At 38.9% G+C, this 24,443-nt stretch overlaps 2 protein-coding genes across 3 annotated transcripts in view; one reads left to right on the forward strand and one right to left on the reverse strand.

Annotated features, from left to right (window-relative positions):
• Nucleotides 1-24,443, reverse strand: part of LOC124114657 (prestin-like) — a 58,770-nt gene that overhangs the window by 6,164 nt on the left and 28,163 nt on the right. For both annotated transcript variants that reach the window (XM_046475332.2, XM_046475333.2), the window contains 15 exons: nt 19,890-20,522; nt 14,440-14,550; nt 11,961-12,175; nt 11,325-11,489; nt 10,562-10,717; nt 10,158-10,240; nt 9,870-10,017; nt 8,895-9,008; nt 8,051-8,128; nt 6,778-6,873; nt 6,319-6,425; nt 5,831-5,900; nt 5,089-5,253; nt 4,075-4,299; nt 3,030-3,084 (listed from right to left, as the gene is read on the reverse strand). In XM_046475332.2, the coding sequence (XP_046331288.2) occupies nt 3,030-3,084; nt 4,075-4,299; nt 5,089-5,253; nt 5,831-5,900; nt 6,319-6,425; nt 6,778-6,873; nt 8,051-8,128; nt 8,895-9,008; nt 9,870-10,017; nt 10,158-10,240; nt 10,562-10,717; nt 11,325-11,489; nt 11,961-12,175; nt 14,440-14,550; nt 19,890-20,196 (2,095 nt within the window). In that variant the 5' untranslated portion in view covers nt 20,197-20,522. Of the gene's footprint in view, nt 1-3,029; nt 3,085-4,074; nt 4,300-5,088; nt 5,254-5,830; nt 5,901-6,318; nt 6,426-6,777; nt 6,874-8,050; nt 8,129-8,894; nt 9,009-9,869; nt 10,018-10,157; nt 10,241-10,561; nt 10,718-11,324; nt 11,490-11,960; nt 12,176-14,439; nt 14,551-19,889; nt 20,523-24,443 lie in introns of those variants that run through there.
• LOC124114634 (leucine-rich repeat extensin-like protein 1) overlaps nt 23,961-24,443 on the forward strand; it is a 31,200-nt gene continuing 30,717 nt past the window's right edge. Inside the window, exon 1 of the mRNA XM_046475309.2 lies at nt 23,961-24,053. Within this exon, the coding sequence (XP_046331265.2) occupies nt 23,961-24,053 (93 nt within the window). The remainder of the gene's footprint in view (nt 24,054-24,443) is intronic.

The following is a 24,443-nucleotide window of genomic DNA, read 5'->3' on the forward strand; positions in this document are numbered from 1 at the left end:
GTTCTTGTACCAGTAGCGACAAGATTAACCAGCGTCATAAATGTCGTTTCATCGCGTTTCATCACGTTGTCTCGGGCCAACACTTACACGGAAATTAAAGGATTTTATACCAATGTTTAGTAGTTTCATATGAAACAAGAATATTAATGCTGTTTAATGGCGCTATAATACGCCGTTATGAGAAAGAGTCTTGACACTGCGTGGCCTACCCAGACGATGGAAGGCTAATGCCACCATAGTTGACAGATGCCATCACGGACTGGTCATTTCTTATGAGGCTGGGGGTGGGTGTGGGGGTGGGGGTAAGGGAACTGGTCTTAGGACTGCTTCATATACTGCAACAATTCTTCGCCCTAACATTTTTCATGACCGCCCACCCCTACCCTCTTACACACAACCATTTCCTAATATTGTTCAAATTGATACATTTTTAATTTGAAAAAGTGAGTGAGTGAGTTGGGTTTAACGCCGCTTTTAACAATATTCCAGTTATATCGCGGCAGGTCAGCTTAATGTGTGAGGAAAGCCCGAAGTGATTAATTCGAAAAAGATATAATTTTGTCATTCCCCCTAATCTTACCGGGCCTCCACCCCACCCCCCTAATAAATGAACAGTCCCTTACTGTAGTTCCTGACAAAAGCGACTTCAGGTGGGATGGTACAAAGGACGGACTGTAATATATTAAGGGGTGATGGCCTTGGGGGGAACGAAGGTAAACATTCCTTCATAATTTTAACCGGTTTCCGCATTTTTAATAATTTCAATGCTACAAAACACAAAGGCATTGTTCGCGTATGTGAATATAAAATAATGTGAAGCAAATATATAGATATAGTAAATCTGTTCTCTTAAAGCGCAAATAACATTTAAAATAGAGGTTTTAGATAGAAGGAAATTAATCGAGACCCTTTGCATTCGTGTTTTACGTTACAAGTTACCAAATTCACAAAAAGCTTCTTAGAAAGGCCAACTATGGAAAATATATATTTAGATAGCATCAAAATCATTAAAAAGCATATTTATGTTTTCTTAACAATTTAACACTGATAGAAAGTTTCAAAACAGTATTCACAATTTATCAAACTTCTCTTTAATTATATTTTTCAAAGATTAGAAAATTTACAATTATTAACTTATTATTAATCTGTCAATGTAACCAGTAGTTCCAAGTTTTAAATTGTCGTGACTCGCATCGTCTCATATACCATATGAATTTTTTAAGGTATTAGGGAACTGTTTTTTCTGATCTATCCAAATATACAATCCATGGTGGTATGAGACAACATTAGCCTGTACACATTTCTTTGTGTTTACTTCCTCATTCTGTGTTGACGCCGCGGTGTATTCACGGACGACTCTCGTAACTCAACACTAGGTTAGCTACTCACAATCAGTAAACAATTTTTCTATTTTTCTCTGTCAACTATATACCAGAGACCATAAAATAGATATGGTCTCTGTATATACTATATCCTCTAGTGGTCAGAATTTGCTCAGATCTGAGCAGAGATTGTGGAGTTTCAAGTTACAAAATTACATTCCATGTACAGGCTCTGTGCTGGCCCGTATGCAGAGAAGGCTGGGAATAGTATAACGGAGATCATATTACTGAGCAAAGACAAAGAAGGTATGCAATCTTCTCATATCTTATATAGTTACGAACAAACACAATAAAGGTGTGAGTGAGGGAGTTGGGTTTAACGCCGCTTTTAACAGTATTCCAGTTATATCGCGGCGTTTCAGCTTTATGTCGGAGGAAAGCCTGAAGTGATGCAGGTCTCAGACGTTTATCACTTTGGTGAAACCAACGAGCACGGGTATGGTGCTGACAAACCTAGAAACATAATCGAGGCGAACCGGGATTCGAACCCACAATCATAGGTTTATTTCTGGCGTGCCCAAGGAACGCAACTCTGCACGAATTGGGGCTCCCTAGACGACTTGGCCACCCGTGCCCCCCACAATAAAACCCAAAAATAGAGACGATGCAGGGATTTATCTAGACCTGCTCAGAGGCCGATATTTGGCCCCAAGTGTGCAGTAAAATTCCCAAATCGAATTAAAAGAATCCCCATTAATATATGAAGCGAATCAATACAAGAGCTCACTGCTCATGAAAACTTACAATGAACTTTTATTAGTTGAGGCAATAAAGTTTAAAAGAGCTGCGCCAGTTGTGCAGATATTGATCTTTATATATTTTTTCTAAATTTGAAGACACCCATTGTGCAGAAGGAGCAACTGACGGGGGAAAGAAAGTACATGTATTCCGAGTTTGTTTTTATGTAATTAAAAATTGTTGCTACGTTTTATTACGTCCATTTAACCATCACTCATTCCTGAAACTGTTTGTAAAAAGTAATCTGTGGCTGGGTAATTTTGTGTATAATAAATTGGCTCAATGAAGACTGGGGTAGGAAACGAATTTGCAACCTTTCCATGTTTATAATATATATGACTACGTGGAGATATCAAGTATTTCACTGATAATAGGACCAATAAAGACGTTAATAATAATAAATCCCTGTAAGGCTATGATCCCAGCGTTTGTTTAATGAATAATTGTGTTCCCATGTGTGGTATTGACGGGACTCGGGAACGGGATTACAGAAGGTAATGTTTAATGGTGTTTCTTCTGCAAGTGAGTGAGTGAGTTTGGTTTAACGTCGCTTTGAACAATATTTCACTTATATCACGGCGTGTCAGATTCATGGAGGGAAAAGCCCGAAGAGCTGCAGGCTGTAGACGTTCAACTGACAAATAAAAGGGACAAAACTCTTTCCATTATCAAATGAAATCTGTGCTAAAAGCCAAGCACTTTGAACGATTCCAATTTTATCATAAGCACATATCTATGAATCACTATCAAATAGTGATGACACAAGGTGTTCGTTGGAAGGTGGGCGTATCCTGACCCACCGGTGTACCCTCACAAACACTTGCCAAGGCAAGTCAATTGTATACCTGAAGAAAAAAAAGGGGAACATATTGTACAAGTCAAAATAGCGATTTCCTAACACATTCTTACCTCTGACATTGCCAAGGAACACCGAAATTCCGACGTTATTGTAATCTGTGAAAATCTGAAACCGAACGAAAAATAAGATTTAATGAATTGAAAGGTTGTAAGAATAATTAAGTAGAAAACTGGTTTGACCTCTAAGTTTACAATATTAACGTATATTATTTATCATCTGATAATTGTGGCAATTATCAACTGACAATTCCTATTATCTGTCAGCTGTCAAGTCTGTTCAAACGGTAGAACGACAAACCTTCACGGATAATGATAGACTAACATTTAGTCTATGAAATGAACATATCGTACATAAAAAAACAGTTGTTCAGTTATCTTAATAAAAATATAATAAAAAGGAGCCCAGTGACACTCTTCATTTCCTGATACTGCAGTGATCTAGACTTGCCAAACATTATAGACTTGCATGGGCTATTTTTGATATATATTTGTATCAAGGTCTGTAAGACAGACTAGGATAATGACATAAACTTGAAATGACAAATTCAGAATATATGTCTTGTTTGAAGAAAGGCACAATGTGTTTCGGGGGAGAGAATGAATGTTGTTAAACGCCGTAGTCAGCAATATTCCAGCTATATCACGACCTCATGAAAATAATGAAGTCTGGACAAGGTTAAAACAAATGAGTTTCGTCCCACGCGAAGTGGCACAAGGTTTTCGAAATGGTGACAGATTTAATCCTAGCGAGGATTTACCGAACGTCAGAGACTTTAAAACCCGTGGAAATTCCGGAAGTGTCAATTTCACATTAAATTAGTGTTTCACACGTGGGCCCCACGGGGATTGCGCGTTACGATATAGGTCCCCAGAAACCTATGCTTGTCGTAGGAGGAGACTAAATGGATCGGGTGGTAATGTCATCGTATCTCAATAACGTGGATCGATGTCCATGATGTCAATCACTGGATTGTCTGGTCCAGAAGCGATTATTTACATGTTGCCGTCATACAGCTGACATGTTGCTGAATGCGGCGTAAAACAACGAAGAATTAGTCAGCTCAGGATTTTATACTAAATTATATCGTCTCTTTACCTGTTTGAATATTTTAACGCCGACCGGATCAATGAAGTGCATCGCTGTGCAGTCGATGACGATGTGGTGGAAGGGACGGGGGTCCTCCACGATGACGCCTGACAGAGACATCCTCTTGTTCATCTTCTCATTGTTACATGGGGGTTCGGGGTTGATGGTGATGCCATTCTTCTTTGGTTCCAGTTGCAATACAGTGGTTCCTTCGTTTATCAGCTGTTGCTGACTCTGAGAAAGAGCCATAATATTTGTAAATCACAATGTACCATAAAATTTGTAATTCACAATGTACCATAACACTGGTAAATCATAATGTACCATAACACTGACAATTACAATGTACCATAACATTGGTAAATCACAATGTACCATAACAATGGTAAATCACAATGTACCATAACAATGGTAAATCACAATGTACCATAACACTGGTAAATCACAATGTACCATTACAATGGTAAATCACAATGTACCATAACACTGGTCAATCACAATGTACCATAACACTGGTAAATCACAATGTACCATAACACTGGTAAATCCGATGTACCATAACATTGGTAAATCACAATGTACCATAACACTAGTAAATCACAATGTACCATAACACTAGTAAATCACAATGTACAATAATACTGGTCAATCACAATGTACCATAACACTGGTAAATCACAATGTACCATAACACTGGTAAATCACAATGTACCATAACACTGGTAAATCACAATGTATCATAACACTGGTAAATCACAATATACCATAACACTGGTAAATAACAATGTACCATAACACTGGTAAAACACAATGTACCATAACACTGGTAAATCACAATGTACCATAACATTGGTAAATCACAATGTACCATAACACTGGTAATCACAATGTACCATAACATTGGTAAATCACAATGTACCATAACATTGGTAAATCACAATGTACCATAACACTGGTAATCACAATGTACCATAACATTGGTAAATCACAATGTACCATAACATTGGTAAAAGTTATACTAACGTGTAGCCTGCTGAGATCTTGTTTTTCCAGTTTCTTCATCTTCTTAAGGATGCGCTCGGGCTTAGCACCTGCGACGGTGTACACATGGCGCATGAAGATGTCGGCGTTAGCGTAGTAGACGGGGGCGTTGAACCCGACCACCTTGATGCCGTTATATTTCTCCGCCTATAGAAGGAAAGATAGTTATAGTTTTTTTCATGATTTTTTTCCGATTCCAAAACCTCCAATCGTTGATTTATCAAGATCTGCAAATACTTATCAATGAGTGTCAGTTTTTACATCAGAAGACACGAGGGTGAGATGTTAAGGGATGGGGTATGTGGGGTCAGGATGGGTGGGTGGGGTGGAGTTGTGTGTGTTGGGGAGGGGGGGGGGGGGGGGGGGTGAGCGAGCGGGATGGCGGAAAAGGGGTGTTTAAAGGCAGTCGGGGGTTAGGGATAGGCACTGCAATTGTTTAAATTTACAGTAGAAGCTTTATTTCAAACATTATTCAGCCAATATGACAGAAGTTATCACGATTTTAACAAATAATAGAGACCTTTCTCTAAAGCGACTGGATCGTGTAGCAGACCCGGAAAAACGTGACATCAGTCCCAGAAAGGTACCTGTTTAACTTTTGTTAATAAAACTCCCGGAAATACCAAGCACGATTCAATGGCTTAGGTCAGGCGATGGAACACGACTCGTGACTGGCTTCCTCTATCGTCAAAATTCCATTACAATGAATCAGTTGTACACTCACCTTTTCATATTGTGCACCCTTCTGCAGGACCTCTACATCCGACACCTTCTCCAGGGATGAGGCTTTGGCTCTGTGAAGCAACATTGAACAACCACAAGTTGTATATATTGGAATTAAATTCACGTAGTTACAAAGTAGAAACTAGATAACCAATTATATGATTATGTGTTGACATTTGTACTCAACTATTTGTATTTATTTATGTTTAATACGTTTAAATATATTTTATTTCTGAATGATTATGTAACTCCTATTATATCGGCTGGACGCTTTACATTTATAAAAGAAATCTTAATTCTGAGTTATAACTATTAAATATGTATCTGCGAGAATATGATTATACATAAGAGGGTACCTACAGTCTGAGATATGGGTTGGATTACCAACATAGGTTCAATGAGATTCGCCGTGAGATTGCTGGAATATTGTGGCGTAAAATAATACTCAGTCACTGCATGTACTTGTGGGATTTGGAATCCTCTACTTACAGCTGCGTCCTGACGACGACGGTGAAGAAGGAGAACACGATGCCGATCATGAGGCCCATGTCGACGTGAAGGACGACAACGCACACGAACGTCACAATCCAGATAGCCTGCAACATCACCAACAAAGTGATAAAACAACTAGGAATGTTAATACTAATGAAAATGACGTGTACATGTTGTGGCGCCTGGATAAATCAACTTACGAACATGTAGCAATTTGTATTGCATATTTGAATATAGGTGAAGCTTTAAGTTAAAATTCATTCAGCAAATTTGAAACTACATCAAGACTTTGGGTGTCACGACGTTTTCAACGTATATTTACTGGTTTTTTTGTCTTATGTTAACGTGTAAACAATAGGGCTTTGTCTGAGAGCTAATACTTTCCCGTTTGTTATCAATGTGAAAATTATTTTTCGTTTTAACAGATATAATGTAATGTGACAACGAGGTGCTTACACAATCGTAGATGGAAATTCTCCAGAGTGATCTCAGCTCGAGAATCTGCAGGAACATGGACCTCAAAGCCACCATGATGATAGCGGACAGCACACACTGAAACAATATGTAAGTAGAAGATAAATTATTCAGGAGATAGTTTCTTTTCAAATTTAAGGTGTCACTACGTATTTGATACCGATAAATGTCTGACTGTTTATCGACACTGGAAATGCTAAAGTTATATTCCGTTGCACTGTCTTTCTACGTTAATTCTCTGGTGTGTGACAGCCATGGCGTCATTCAGGGATGCTATGGCGTCTAGTTACAATGGATGGTAACCATTTGTTTCTGTAACAATTAAACACGCCTGGTAGGCCAAATATGGAGAACAAACAACTGTATCAAAGGGAAAACAACTTACGAATTCACCTTTTGAAGGAGTAAGTATATACCCCAAAACGTTATGTTCCTCGTGACAAAAAGGAGTTGACATCCATAAATTCTCAAAGACTCAACTATTACAAAGTTCTTCTGATCAATAGTGATCAACTTAATATGTTATTAATGCGGTATAAATTTCGCAAAGTCGATTGCCACGAGGTGTCTCCGCTACTTGCAATAATACATTTTTCACAGTAATATTACGGGGGGGGATACCGTAGTTACACATTTAACCCATTTCAGGAGTCAAATCAGGCCCTGCCCCTCAACGCTCTAAATGTTCTAAGCTGTCTTGCTTATTTCAATAACTTATTTCAAACATAAACTGAACTGATGGGATAAAAAATCACGTTTTTAGCTACGAGTGATGTCAGACAATTGAAACCTATTCAGATGAATGACGCATCATATTTATCAACTCAATATATGTTGATTACTAATAACGTGTTGATATATTTGATATCAAAAGACACGAGGGTGTGATTTTATTTTTCATCCAACATCATTCCTCAACCTTTTTCATTTTGTAGACAGTAATAAGTAGTGTCTTAGTGTAAAAAGTACTGCTGACAGCTTCAGTAGCAGAGCCATAAGTACGTCATTTGATTGTTACGTCATGGTAACCAATGACGTCACAATTGTCTGCAAAGCATTGTGATGCATTTTTGTTGCAGCGATATCTACGATGTTGATATCGCTTGATCTCACCCAAGCGATATCTCCCGTGAGAGCCAGTTTTGGATGATAAATAACATTAATCGATACTCGTGCAGAGTACATACATAACTTATAGTATTCCAGCATTTATGGATACACATGCAGTGAGAGCAATCCTTCTGAAATAACCTACGTTAGGTAGAGACTGGAACAGCGGTCCAATGAAGAGTATCACAATTAGGACCATGCAAGCGGAGAAAATGCTGGTCACCTGAAATACAAGCAATGAGTTGGGTTTAAAATCGTTTCGAATAGTATCACAGTTATACCATGGCGTTCAGTGAGTGAGTTGGGTTTATCGCCGCATTGAACAGTATCCCTGTTATATCACGGCGTGTCAGCTTGATGTGTGTCGACAGCCCGAATCTCAGGCGTTTACCACTTTGGTGAAACACACGAGCACGAATATGGTGCTGACAAACCTAAACACCTAGCCAGAGCGAACCGGGATTCGAACCCATGGTCATAGGTTTATCGCTCATCTAAGGGACACAACTCACAGAGACTTGCGGCACCTCAGACCACCCGTGCCATCCCAGTACAAGTAATCGGGCATTTTGAAAACTCTGTGGTACTGCAGTAAAACATTCCTCCAACCTGTTGCATGAACTTAAGACCCGTGAAGATCCGGGTTAGAATAGGTCTTCAGCAACCCATGCTTGCCGTAAAAGGCGACTACGCTTGTCGTAAGAGGCGACTAAAGGATCGGGTGGTCAGGCTCGCTGACTTGGTTGATGCATGTCATCGTATCCCAATTAGGTGGATAGACTGTCTGGTCCAGACTCGATTATTTACAGACCGCCGTCATATAGCTGGAATATTGCTGAGTGCGGCATTAAACAAAAAAAAACAAAAAAACAAAGTATGAACTTAAACTATAACTAATTGAAGGCATTACAGACGAAATGATACTAGTAAGCATATTTCGCTACGATTATGATAACAGTGTACGGAGTTTAATGCAGGTGAGTGTATACCTGAGTCTTGCCTCCGGCCGAGTCCTGCACAGAGCTCCTGGAGACGGACGCGGCGAAGGGGTAACAGGAGAAGAAAGAGCCGAACACATTGCCGAAACCATAGGCAACCAGTTCCTGGAGACAATAGATTGGACACATAACATTAGATGTGCAGAAACTCCACAAGCATGTATACTAGTAGTATACACATAGCATGTATACTATACTGATCCTTTTAGAAATATAAGACCCTATTGTTTGTTTTTTATTGGAATACAGAAACTATATGCACTTTATAGAGGTACACTGCACGTTTACATACATGGGATTATAAGAACTATAAGGTATCTTTTTACAGAAATAACACGACTTTCAGGGTAAATATAGAGTTATTGGAGGAACTATACTTGTATTTATAGGAATATGAGAACAATAACAGCGCCTGCAATAGGAATACGAGAACTCCAGTGTTCTTGTTGTAGGAGTAAAGTACCCATAGACATATATTGTATATCTGAAGACCTATATCAATGAAAAGTGAATTGAGAGTCCTCAGTTATCTATTACATAATTATCTATTACATAGGTTTCTCCTGAAGGAGAAACAGCTGTATTTGTGTAAGTTGTAAGTTGTATAAGTTGACTCTAGTCCATGTATGTCGTCGTTTCCATGTACATATACATGTAATAGACAAGAATACGTCATGGAGTAGACAAGAATACGTCATGGAGAAAACTAGAATACGTCATGGAATAGACTAGAATACTTCATGAAGTAGATTAGAATCCGTCATGTAGTGAGCTAGAATACGTCATGTAGTGGGCTAGAATACGTCATGGAATAGACTAGAATACGTCATGTAGTGAGCTAGAATACGTCATGTAGTGGGCTAGAATACGTCATGGAATAGACTAGAATACGTCATGTAGTGGGCTAGAATACGTCATGTGGTAGACTAGAATACGTCATGTGGTTGACTAGACTACGTCATGTACCTTGTTGGAGTCGATGTCGTAGTGGTGTTTGTTGGCCATGACGACTGCCAGGGATACCGACTGGGCGAACGCGACAATGGCGATGGCAATACAATCTGTACCGTAGCTGCTGACGTTGACGAAACTTGGAGGAGCTGGGACGGGCAAGCTGTAAACACAAGCGAGACTTTATTCTTCTGGGGATTTTGGGAAGGACTTCGCAACTCATTGATAATCCTGAGAGTTGGGAATTTTTATATAAAAATTTGAATATTTTTATATTTCTTAATTTGACATGTAAGAACTCACCCAGCCGGGATGTGGCCAACAGTTCGGATGCCCCACATTTCAACGAAACCTCCAAAATGGCTGGCGGTTGTACCGATCACGACCTGTGAAATAGAAAACGCCGATACAATACAATACACGTTTATCCAACTTTTAAATGCTAGAGAGCATCCACACAATATCTTTTTATCCGATTCTGTGTCTGAATCTTTCACAAGGACGATTTGTGGTTTAGCTGTTTGGATCCTCTTGTCATGGTTCGAATCCCAGCTTAGGCACGATTATTACCTTTGGTTTGTCACAGCCATACACGTGGGTTCATCCAATATTATCAATGGCGTCAAACTTTAGTCCTACTCATTTAAAACTGTAAACGGGTTCCGATCGAGAGCGGGTTGACATTCACTGTATACATATCTACTCACCACGATAAGTTCAACGGGGATTGGGACCTTCAACTTGGCCTTGAACCTCTGGTTGACCTGCACCTTAACGAGGTAGATGATGACGATGCAGATGAAGGAGATGCCCATCTCTGGCAGGTTGGTGTTGGGCAACTCGCGGATGATGGCTTCGTATGTCTGTTCAGAACGGTAAGTTTTATTTCATAGGTACACAGGTCGAATCCGGAAGTGACAAAACCAAGGTGAATTTGAAGTGAACTGACACTGGCAAAGATCCCGAACCCTTGTTATCAAAGTTGTGATACATATTAAATGAATCGGGATATACCAAATTCGCAGTGTTATACAAAAAACATAAAATAGAGTGGTTACTGATTTAAAATTACTGAAAAACTTTCCAAACGTTTGTTGCGAGACGATTCTCGTTATAACCGCCACCCCACCCCACCCCCCAACCCCAACCCCCAACCCCCACCACACGCCCACCCCCACCCGCACACACCACCCCCACACACCACCCCTTCGTAAGCATCATGCCCTGTTAACAATGATGTTCTAATTTGATATTTCAAATACCCCATCTTCACGACCGCTTAATCGGATTTGAGCAGTGGTCAGGTAGCTAAGTGGTTAGAGTGTTCGCTCGTCACGCTGAAACACTAGGGTTTGTTTCCCCTTGTGTTATACCCCTGTGATTCTGCTGGAATATTGCCAAAAGTAACGAAAGACATTCGCGCGTACTTCATCTTGCATTCAAATTCTGATTGCTCTTAAACAGACTCACTTTGATTATCTGGAACAGGTTTGGGAATCTAGGAATCTTGATTCCAAAGACATATTTGACCTGGCTCGTGAAGACGTGGACAGCCGCCCCTGTGGTGAAGCCGCTGACCAGGGAGTCGGACATGTAAGTGGTCAAGAACCCAACTCTGAATATGCCCATGCCGATCTGTCAACATAGAGAAGAACATCACGATGAAAACGTCAGTTTAAGAACCATTTAATGATTCTTGTTGATTCTAAGATAAACTGTGTATCGTATAAAATGCACATGAATAAACAACACTTTTATATATATTGATGAATGATTACATACATTTGTTTAAAAAGACGTACGTCCTACAAATAAAAAAGTCATAGTTGTCTATTAAGTAATTATCTAGGCATACTTTAAATCATATTTATTTCTGACTCATGATTCTATTTTTAAATCGGTAAATGCATTGCCTTTATATATTTGACCCTCGTTAATCCAAACACTTCCCTTTTATGACTTCTCAACCAAAGGAGACAAAGATAGGGTCATCATATTCGTTTCGTAAACATGTACTTATAACTACTGTTTTCTAAACCGAGGCGATGGTCATATACAACACCGAGGGTTACTGTATACACATTTGCATTGTCAAGGTTACGTCACCTGGATGAGGCCCGTGAGAAAGCACACAGTTGCAGCAACAGAGATCTTGAAGCGTATCTCGTCATCCGACACGGCAACCTGTCCAGGTATCCCATCTGACCCGTTCAGCCCCATCATCGTAGTGTTCTCTATCTGTAGGCCTCTCGCCTCTCTCCACAGGTTGGTTTGTGTAGAGACTATACCCCCCGTCATCAGACTCACTACGGCTACAGTGCCTGCACAGATGGAGAATACATTGAATCAAACACTGTTACCTTGATTAACATGTAGTCTCTAAAATGAAGTCATTTTTACTTTCTCATGTTCAACTGTTGATTTAACATATAATAGAACGGAGCCCCGAGAATAACTTCATTACTGAAACAGGAAGGAATCTTGACTTGAATTGTAGCTTTACTTGTGTTTTCGTACATTCTTTCAGAGTCTACATACATGGTGAAACCAACATGTAGTCATTTGGCAAATTAGTCATTCGTGAACATTATTGTAACTTTCAGAGATATACCATTTATGAATTATCGGGCTTTAAAAAAAGGATCTTGCGTTGATAAGGTAAGTGACTTGACCTTGGCTTATAATATCCAAGGGCCTGGCGTCTGATTGGTTTGACATGAAAGATGTATGGCACAAATAAATCTGAGGCAAATCCATTTCTTTTATTTGTATGGTAAACAGATTTCAGATAAAAAGGCTGTTTTCCAGCTGTTCTGGTGTCAACAAAATGCCAATCAAATAGACATAAATCTATCTGACGAGTATTTCTAAGCTGACGGGATTGTTGGGTTTGCTACAAAGTTGTCATGTGTTTTTAGAAAAAGAGATAATATTACCAGTTTGTTTTAGGAAAGATAGCCAGAAACCCCTTATATAAATATGAATGTACTGATTTTGTATCTTTTCGTAATTCAAATGTGAATCGGGTAAAATGTGGTACTATCGACGGATATGTGTACTCTAGTTCGTAATAACCGTTCCTTCGAAATATAACGGGGTTGGGGGCAATGTCAACTGACTTTCTATACTAGACACACACAAATAGATCCTATCACAAAAAAAACCCATAGCATCATTCTTTGCTAATGTAATGACCCCTCGCCTTAAATAAACGCCTGATTTTTTTTACCAAATTCCCTGTTCTGCTTTAAATTAATGGACACAGTTAAGTGTGGTATTTTTATGTCACACTCCCGAAGAGGTGGCCAGGAGCGTGGATTTCAACACGTTGAATTAACATGGTCACACGGCTGACAATCATTCTTCATCATACAACAGTGACACGTTTCTTAACACCGCATTACTATGTTAAAGGCCTGCTGACTTTGGAAAGCCCCCAAGAACCTCATCAAATACACCTTCTCCGTCGACACACCGACACATTCTTTTATTAATACTGCGTAATTGGGTGGATGAAATGTTCAAATAAAAGGCAAAAACGTTTTTAAATTGACGGCGGTAATGGTCGTGAAGAAACTCGCAGTTATTCCGACAGGTGTCCTTGAACCTAACTTTCAGTGCAATCTTGAAGAAAACGGGGTTCTTTTTCCAAACTGGTCGTTTGTTTGATAAAGTTAAAAGGTTATGTGTCTTAGCTTAACAGGTGCGAGACAGAAGTTTAAGAACGTTTCTAGTGATACAAGCACACTCATTTGCTCCATGTCCTTCAGCGTATACGGAATATTAATTCATATACTGAATATAACCTTACATTTTTATGCCATTTATATTCGAAATCACTGCAATTGGTAATAGATGCTGTATAAGTTTGTGTGTTTTAACGATTCGACAACACTGCAATTTTTTAATAGATACTGTAAACATTTGTGTTTTGTGATGATTTAACATCACATGGGAACTCGGTCTTGAAAGATAGTCAATGTCGGATATATTGGGTCCTAACATTTACACAGTCACTTATAGTACACGAACGTACCCACCATGCAATGATTACGCTTGTCTCGAAGTACGGTATTATTTTGAAGTAATTTAAACAAATCCCTATCAACCATACCTTACGATTCATTCCTGTCAATCATGAAATTGATTCATAATTGCAAGTGTCCTTTGTCCGCCTTATTAAAGTAACACATTTATATCTGGACAAAACATAAGTTATTGTCACGCCTGGTCAAAATGATTGTCAATGTTTCACGTTTAAGAAGTAACATTTGATTTTTTTATGTCACTAAATGTACACTGAGAACTATGTAGTCTCATCTACCTAAAAAGCGTTTGAAAATATAAACATCATTTTGAAATATACAGTTCATATCATTTCTGAATAATACCATATCAAACAGTTGGATCAATAGATCTGTAACGTACATCATACCGAAAAACCTTGTTAATGCGGACAGTGCTGTTCATGCAACATCCCACATGTCCGTGCTGTCGACTCATAGGAAAAAAATACAAGACTACACATCCGTAATAGACCGGAAATCCGGATTAACCAGTTTTGAATGTATAAAAATGTTCTTACCCATTGAGATCTGCTTAGAAGTTCCGAATATGAAGTATATAAGCACGGGGAAAAACGACATGTAGAGACCGACCACTGGCGGCATATCCGCTAACATGGAATACGCCATACCTGCAACAGAACGGATGATAATGAGTTGGGTGAATGAATGGTAATCAGCGCAAGGCTCGACACTGCTACAGCTATGTGACGTCGGCCTGTAAATAATTGAGTTGGGAAGGACAAACCAGTGGTTGATATAGTGAGCAGAGTCAACACCGTTGGGATAAACGGGATGGCCCACGTCACGGAGCCTGACCACCCGATCCATTAGGTCGCCTCGTACGAGTTGCTTTGGACCCATTCTAACCTCAAATCCTCGAGGGCTGAATGAATAAGATGGGTAACATGAAATTTAAATTAAATTGAATGTTACCAAAACAAAAATTGATATTGAATCCAGTTTCAAACATTTTACAGTCAAACACGGTTGTGTCGAAGTTGAAGGGACCGGCGTTAATACTTCGAGTTATCCGAGGTTCGACACATCAAAGTTACCGCAACGGTGTTTGACTGTATTTGTTTATTGTATTATCCTTTGTAAACATCCACCATGAGCTATGTCAAGTCACAAATGCGCAAAGGCTCCCTCCAGGGCGTATGTGCAACAAGCTTGAAGCGATCAGTTGTTTTTCAGTTCACTGTAAGTAATTCACATGCAATGCAGCCTCGGGCGCTGGCACCGCATGACGCAAAGTGCTATATGGGTGCAGCGGTTTATTATATTTTTAATTCTTTTACATGTTATTTGATTTTTTTACACCATTTGCATACAAGGGTGAAAATGGGGATATAAACATGTTATAAACTCTCTCCTATACACTTCATATGTCATCCTTCACAGGCACTGGATGACGTGTAACATGGCTCACTTCTACCTGGGTAATGTCGTCAGAAATAACAACAACATAATATTTCAGATGCCGAAATATAAAAACGTCAAAAAGAACATCACTCAAGTGTTTGTTTCAAAAACAATATACGTATTCTTTATAAAAAACAACAACGTTTAATTGTATCAAGACTTCTGACTCAATGATAAAGCAGGGATGACGCAAGGATGACGCAAATTATCCGTCAATGGTTCACTAATGACGTATTGTGTGGCGTCATGAGCAGGATGGACTGTTGTTATTGCAAACACTCCATATTGCACATATTTCGAATACAGCAGTGTGACGGAAATTACGAATAAACCATGCCTTTAAAAGATTGACAACTTTTACACTATGAAAGGATTAAAACAGTTAACACTAACGTTTCAGTAACGCTTATGAATATTCCATGCTTGACATTAGCAGGGGCGATTACGTAACAGGAGACGCGCGAGGTCAAGGGTAAAGGCCTTACCCAACATGTCACTGGAGGTGAATGATAATGATACGCATGTTATTCTAACAATTGCTTTACTGTTACATGTGCGGTTTGTTCCGGGTCAGTCACGGGTAAACTGAGTGATAAAGACAGAGGGGTGATGATCGTATTTCCATGCGTTAACATTGAAGGTGACTTCCACCTCAAACCTAGCAGTGAAACATATTGTATTCCTTAAATGTCCATACTGACATTTCAATGTCAAACAATAGTATCAAGTTATGACATGAAGGACCTTTGAGCCATGTAAGATTTTTCTTCAAAACAGATATGCCTTTGAATGTACATAATGTATTCATATGTCTAAAAACATGTCTGTTTCTACTTCAGCAAATATTAGCTATAACCGCAACGTTATAAATGAGCAAGACGTCGGTGATCGATGGAAAATATGCAAGGATTATATTTTTATGAATACATGTATGAAGCTATTAATATGCAACAATTGGATATGTATATACAGTGAACCTTTTCTTAAGTTTAATTGAATATGACGTATTCATCTCTTTGTAAGCACCTCTATTTATTCATCTACAGTAAAATACGTTTATAACGAACACGCTTATAACGAACGACGGATATTACGAACTACTTTTTTGGTCCCGGACATTTGCCGTATAGACGTTGGATATATACTTATAACTACGGTTATACCGAACTAAAATTAGTGGTCCATTTAAGTTCGTTATAACCGTAGTTTACTGTATTTGTAAGCACCTCTAATCATCAATATGACCAATCGGGTGGAGTATTTTACAAAGAAACGCCGTTTATTCGAGTAATCCGTTATTCAGGCGGTTGCTGGCATTTGGGTTAAAGCGTTCGCGAACAGTGTCGAAAACGCCGGGTTTGATTCCCATCTTGGTAAAAAGTGTTCAGTGTCCTCAGTTAAGATATGGTTGTAATAATGCCGAAGGGAACCAAACCCAACTCGAATTCCGTTAACTCTACAGAGGGTTTTTGGTTATGCTCCCTGTGGATCCATATTAACGATTTCTTCATATTAATGATATTGACTTATTCATAGTTAGAAACAGGCGTTATGTTAATGTAAGACCAATATCGTCACTCCGCTTGTCTCGAAATACGAAAATTTACCAACTATACGAGTTTTCTTTTACCCGTATCTGTATTCGCATCCGTTTCCCAAAAAATCGCTTTTGTAGAAAATACACTGCTACATCTACACCTAAGTGTATCAGTATCCGTACATTTTGGATACCTGTCCCCCACCGGTATTGTCGATGCCAGACTGACTTTGGGGGATCCTAATCGACCTGCGAGAATGGCACCTATTGTGACGTTATATTGTGAACCCCCGGAATTCCCTTAAATACGCCCTCTCTAAAGCGTATTTTGCTATGCCATGGTTTTTTTCAAGAAAAATAAATGTTTTTCGACATTCGAACATATTCATGAAATCGTTGTCCCAGTTCTACCTGTACCTAGCCGATGATATTCACCGTGCTCTTTCCTTTTAATTAAACTGTCGGGTACCCACCATCGTCTCTTGTTTTGTCCTTTTAATCAAACTGTCGGGTACCCACCATGTTTGAGCCTATCTTTCTGTGAAATAAGTCATTTTTGTGTGGCAATAATTACTGACAAGTGTAAACGAAAATACGGATGCGTGTTCCGGATACAAGGGGGATAGCGAGGGTGGTCCCGACTTAACACGGCATGTTTTCATGGTCCCGGAGACTTTGAGATTTCTCTTTATCATCCAACCATGAAAAGATGACAAATGATCCGCATTTCTATCAAAGAATCTTTAAGATGAAAAATCTGTATGTTTGGCCCTGAACGGCTATAGCAGTCTCTGAATGTAAAGTGACTTTCTCTATTTAAATGCCGGAAGTTTTGAAATTCCAAAACAAGAAACGTCAACATAACGCGTGGTCGCCAAAACACCCCCTTACCCTTTCCCAAGCTTATAGACGTGACGTTTTCAACAAGTTTCAATGACCAGAGGATCCACGTTCTCAAAATAGATACACAAACGAAGGACAAGGATCAATATTTACTTGTTAATTATCGTACATATGTAAACAGGAGAGATCCGTCAAAGCCATTCTCATTAACAGCTCTGCATTAACAACGGTCAAAACGCATGAGGAAACTCGACCCTTTGTGTTTTCATCTTAATCCTGAAACATCAACAATAGCCGCCACAAGGTGACGTGTACTGCTTGGACTGTTCTGTTGCCAGTGTCTATGTATTGACACGTACAGAAACTGCGGGACGTCATGATATGTGTCAAAGTTGTTTTTTTATCGAATGTGTTTTAATTTATTTTCCGCCAAGGTAACATTTTATGAATATACGCACGCAATGTTCTACCTGACCCCATTTATTGCATTAGCCAAGAGTTGCATAAAGAAATCAAGCTGTGTATGTATGCATGTTTGAATTTGTAGTCATGAATACGCGTCGTTTCATTTCCAAAGAGTAATTTTTTTTATATACCTGTGTAAGATTAGCTGTTTGTAAAAAAAAAAATTAATAAGGAAACAATTTTTTCAACTGGACACTGTATGTGGCATGTGGCATGTCCAGGTGACAGTTATATGTGACTGAGTCTACGGTCTGGTGTCCATTGTCTGTCAAGGTTAGACATTTAAATAAACTCCGTGTATAACATTATCACGCATCTTGTGTAGACCACATGTAATTGCCGGAGTACGTTCGATCAGATATCCTAGTTTAGTTCTTTCTGATTTGCTGACGTCCCTTGGGCACGCCAGAAACCTATGATTGTGGGTTCGAATCCCGGTTCGCCCCGATTATGTTTCTAGGTTTGTCAGCCCCATTCCCGTGCTCATGGGTTCCACCAAAGTGGTAAACGTCTGAGACCTGCATCACTTCGGGCTATCCTCCCACATTAAGCTGACACACCGCGATATAACTGGAATACTGTTAAAAGCGGTTAAACCCAACTCATTCACTCACTCACTCTGATTTGCTGAGTAAATTGTATTTTTATACACCTCATTGAAAATACTTCGAGTGCATGTTTGCCGATACCTGTGGTTTGTGTCACAGTATCTAGGAACATCGACATTTTCTTATCTCCTTCACCTTGTCATAAATAATGAAAGTTGAGACGCTCAGAGATGCTAGGATATCAAGGTCATTGTTTGTCCTGCATCATGGTGGCTTTGCGTTAAAACTTTGTCTTGCTTTATTGTACTCAGCGACACACTGAATCACCTGCATGGAACGTTTAAGAAACATCTGCACACGCTTACGTGTATGAATAACTTCCATGGGCGATAGATATTGTAGCCCTAGCATGCAGGTGAATGGCGCGCACTTAACATTCGGATAAATATAGTAGCCTTGACATATAGTATAGATACATAGTGTGCATACAGGTAAATATAGTAGCCCTAAAACACTAATAGCATATCCTTAACATCCAGATACAAAGAATGAGTGAGTGAGTGATTGAGTATGGTTTTACGCCGCCTTTAGCAATATTTCAGCGATATCAGGGCGGGGGACACCAGAAATGGGCTTCACACATTGTAACCATGTCGGGAATCGAACCCGGGTCTTCGGCGTGACGAGCGAAGGTTTTAACCACCAGGCTACCCGACCGCCCCGATACATATAGCAGCCCCAACAAGGAGATAGTATAGTAGCCCCAACGTACTGCTACATATAGTACCCCAAACACATAGATAACTACCGTACCCAACAAACAGTTAATTACAATAGGCTAAACATACAGATAACTATAGTAACCCAACATACAGACACATAATATATCCCCAACATACAGATAAATATAGTAGCCCAACAAACAGATAAATATAGTAGCCCAACATACAGACAGATAATATAGCCCCAACATACAGATAAATATAGTAGCCCAACATACAGACACATTATATACCCCCAACATACTGATAAATATAGTAGCCCAACATACAGATACAGACTATAGGTCTAACCTACAGATAAATACTGCAACACACAGAACTAACATACAGATAAATAGCAAATGTCTCCAGATGGAAGTAAAGTGTTTTACCTTGCGGCAGCTGCATTATTCCCACCGTCAGACCAGCGATGATGTCGTTGGGAAGATCCGATCGCCATTTGTACTTGCTCATGATCTTCAAGAATGGGAGAAAACTGAAAAGGCATTTTTTCCTCTTGCTCGGCGTGCATGCACACGCATCTCGTGCCTTCTGTTTAACGGCTTCACCGACACTTTTCTGTGTGGAACTGGTCTTCATGAACTGATTCCTGAAAGTCTGAGTCTTGTACAGAGGTCTCCGGATCGAGACATATTCCGATCCTCCATCTGGACCACCGTGGTTATAGTTATCAGTCATAGTAGCCGATATGACCAGTGGAAGCCAAACTTAAAAGTCAAAATCTTCTTGAGGGGAAGTGAATGAATGGATTGTAAACCGTCTTAAAGAAACAAACTTGTTTCTAAGATGTTAAAACGCTGATAAAAAATATCTAACAACACACAGCGCAAACAATGACAAATAAGAGTGTCTGTAAAATGTGTCAAGCAACACGCGCACCTGCTCTAAGATTGTCTTCAGTTAGCAGCACGTCACGTGGTCGAGGTTGTATTTGCAGAGGAGTCCCAGCAATACCTGTGCCGGCGGCGGAGGAACACACAGTGCATCGCTCTGGCCCTGGCTACCTGTTTTAAAGCAGACGGTCCCTCATTATTCATGTTTCACGTCACGGGGTATTCGCTTTCAATATATGTACTTACGTACACTGGAACAGTGTTCGGGCGACGGACAATGACGGACATACACGCGTCAACCCCTTGTATGTTATATCACACACTTGACCTGTCAATTACTTATTTTCACGACAGTCGCGTTAGTGTTTCACCTGGGTAAATAAGTATCAATTATTGTTTTGATGGAAGGGGAATGAATGTGATATGAGAATGTCACCCTGTCTTACATCTCTATCTGAAATTTAATCAACTTTTGTAAATCAGTATTAAATTTTTTTAAATCATCTGAGGGGAAAGAATTTGGTCTGACATTATCACCCTGTCTTACACCAGTATCTGAATTTTAATCAACTTTTGTAAATTAGTATTTTTTAATGTTATCATTCGTGTAAGGGGAAAGAATGTGGTGTGAGAATGTCACCCTGTCTTACATCTCTATCTGAAATTTAATAAACTTTTGTAAATCAGTATTAATTAAAAAAATCATGTAAGGGGAAAGAATGTGGTCTGAAATTTTCTCCCTGTCTTACACCAGTATCTGAATTTTAAACAACTGTTGAAAATTAGCATTACTTATTGTATATGTTTTGTGTAATAAACATATTCTCAGAGGTCCACCCTGTCCTATGTATGCGTCTATATCTACATTTTAATCCACTTGAACAAACTTAGTATTCACAATTGTTTTAAGGTAACATATAACCTTACACATTGACTCTTGGATACATTTATTGGTAATTAATGTTTTTTTCTGTAGCCAAAATAGTGGTATGTGTTTCCTCCGCACCTGATATTTGATCTTGTTTTGGTACGCCTGAATGCTTTTTAGCAGAGACGTCACTTACGCAATGGTGTGTTTACGGATACATGTTTTTGTTTACTGTGAATAAATTACCTTGTTTACTTTGTAAAGACTAATAACTGCTCAACATATATGAACAATCATATTCAACTCTTTGTACACAAGTAATAATCTCATGTGGAATGTGTAATATACTCAAAATTAGCTCATCTTAGCTATGATATCGGAGCATATTACTTTGTCAAACATACTGACCTACGTTGTAATTTGCTTGAACAAAAGCGAACTCTTTTATTTGAAACTGAAGTCGATAGTCTCGAGGTCGATGTGTATATGAGTTTTATCACTAGGGATGAAGATGATAAAGGGACGTCATGACTGTACAGTAAAGTACGTTTATAACGAACTCAAAGGGACTAATAAATTTAGTTCGTTATAACCGTAGTTCGTTATAAGCGTGTTCGTTATAACCGTAGTTTACTGTAGTTGAAAAATAAAAACTGCTAAAGAGGACAGTTATGACACTTTTTAGGGGTCCACTGGTTTTAGGGGACACAGGTCTGCTGACAGACAGTTTATACACTGAACAAAAAAGTTCTCCCTCTCCGTATGCTCGGTGGATTGTATTTTCATATCTATCTATCTATCGATGAGATCACCCACGAGAATACGAATACCCCTCCACACAATCAATGTTTTATCTTTGAAGTGAATATGAATATTAATACACACAATTATCCTAATTTTGGAGGATGGAAGTATTTACGAAAAAATTCCAATGCACTTACCTTTAAGGTTTTACATTCACAACAAAACAAGCATGGCGACTGCACCCATATTTAAACACCCATGAATTTCGCTCACTGTTGTTTACAACGAGCAGAATCTGTACAACACCAGATTAGTCTGAATATCTTACACCGCTGAAAACCACACTCACTGCATACATTTTATCAACGAGGATTAGCATTGGATATTTATATCGGTTGTATAGAATCAGAAAAAAATATTCCAACAAATACAACAGTTGTTCAGCTCAGACACTTTGTTAATATTTACTCAATCTGTTTAAATGGAAGTAGGAAATGTTTGCATGGCAGACATATATAATCAGTGTGAGGCACTGTTAGGCTCGTGAACAAATGGACAATAATACCAGCACTTAGAGAGATTTTTTCTTAAACAATGCTATCATTATAATCCTTGCCGTAACGTGACACGAGTGATACACCGTCAAGATTTATCGTACTACAGGGACACAACCTTATGTTGGGTAACGTTAATCCAATCATCTCGCTCTCCTGGAAATGTCGTTACTCTTTGCAAAATGATCCATTTGTTACGAACATTTGTTAAACCGGACTCTTACTGTCCGCTTTAACGAGGTTTCATTATATTAAAAAAAAATATCAATTGCATGTAACAATTGTTTAAATCCATACACATGATCATTGGATATTTATGATAATTCATCAATATATTTTTAAACATCTACATATCGACAGCGAATATAAAAGCGTAAACGCATGTATAGTCATCGAGGTTATGTATATTTCTTGTACAGGCTTTCCTCTTGAATTAATGCATTTACATTAAACCATTGAAAAGCCAACCAGGACAGGTTAGTATTAAATAACTCCATTTATTATCATAATCGTCAACATAAATCCAGATACCATATTTGCACAGCATTTACTTTTAATCCCCATGTCGATTAAACTACTTTTAAGACAAGTGTTAGTAGTTTAATCAACTAAGAAGAACCTATTAATCTTTATTCCTCGATCACAAGATGTTATTAAATGTGTTTACCTATGACAGTTCAAGTGGTCGGTCACACCCTTTGTTTGATTGCAAAATAAGTCATTCCCTCTCGAACGAACTACTTGATCGTGCATTTGTAATAGTCATGTACAAAGCCCTGCTTGTACGTTTCTTAAAACGCCAGGGGGCAAGGGAGTTTCTTCTGCATGTTGAGACACGCTCATTACATTGTATAATGCAAATATACCTTTAACCATGTATGAAAAATTAAGTAAAGTCTAACATAGTAATTTTGTTATGACAAACCATTATTTATGTAAAAGTATACATCCATCCTTGCTGTTACACCAGTTATCTAGTTATATCTAACGGGTTTTTTTATAACATGATAACGTATGACCGACAGTGCCTACAGAATATTCACCATCACTCTCACTTTGTTATGGTAACCATTGCAAAGGCATCAACGGTTTCTACTACACTATATACAGACCTTGAAAGTGATGGGTACAGATTTCAAAATTACTTTTTTAATTATAGTGTCTCGCTAAAACTTCATATACTCATAGTGAATTGAGATATGTGATGCACTTTGTGCAAGACTCATGGATGCGTATTGTTTTATCTGTACAAACAAAGAACACTATTGGCAACCCTTTACAAAGTTTGGACACTTACCAATGATATCCTTGTGTTCCTTCAACAATGCGAGTTTACTTGACAGATTATCGTGTATATATAACGTATCAGACTTTAGCAAAACGTCACCATTACACTTGTGACGTCGTCAGATACGTTGATCATTGTTACAGAGCAGTTTGTGAATGGACAACTTCGACTACGGCTGTCTCTATGACAGCCGCTGTGTTCGTGTGGACACCATTGGTCGCACCACGGTGATGACAGTGTCTGTGCAGGTAACGCCATGGTGACGACAGTGTGTCTGTGTTGGTGACACCACGGGGGCAAATCATACACTGTGTCTAAATATCAAGTGGACAAAAAAACGTCAACGGTATCATTTAAATATAATTTCATGCTTTATTGAAAAACATAAATATCATGCTTCGTTTCAAATTATAGCCATTATGATGCTCCCTGGGCGGATTAAAAAACTCGGTGTTGTTGTTTTCTTGACCGCATATGACCTAAACTAACAGAAGTAATCTAATAGTGAGTGAGTGAGTGAGTATGGTTTTACGCCGCGTTTAGCAATATTTCAGCAATATCACGGAGGGGGACACCAGAAATGGGCTTCACACATTGTACCCATGTCGGGAATCGAACCCGGGTCTTCGGCGTGACGA

Source organism: Haliotis rufescens, unplaced genomic scaffold (assembly GCF_023055435.1).
Source record: "Haliotis rufescens isolate VD_foot unplaced genomic scaffold, xgHalRufe1.0.p SCAF_7, whole genome shotgun sequence".
NCBI classification, from domain to species: domain Eukaryota; kingdom Metazoa; phylum Mollusca; class Gastropoda; order Lepetellida; family Haliotidae; genus Haliotis; species Haliotis rufescens.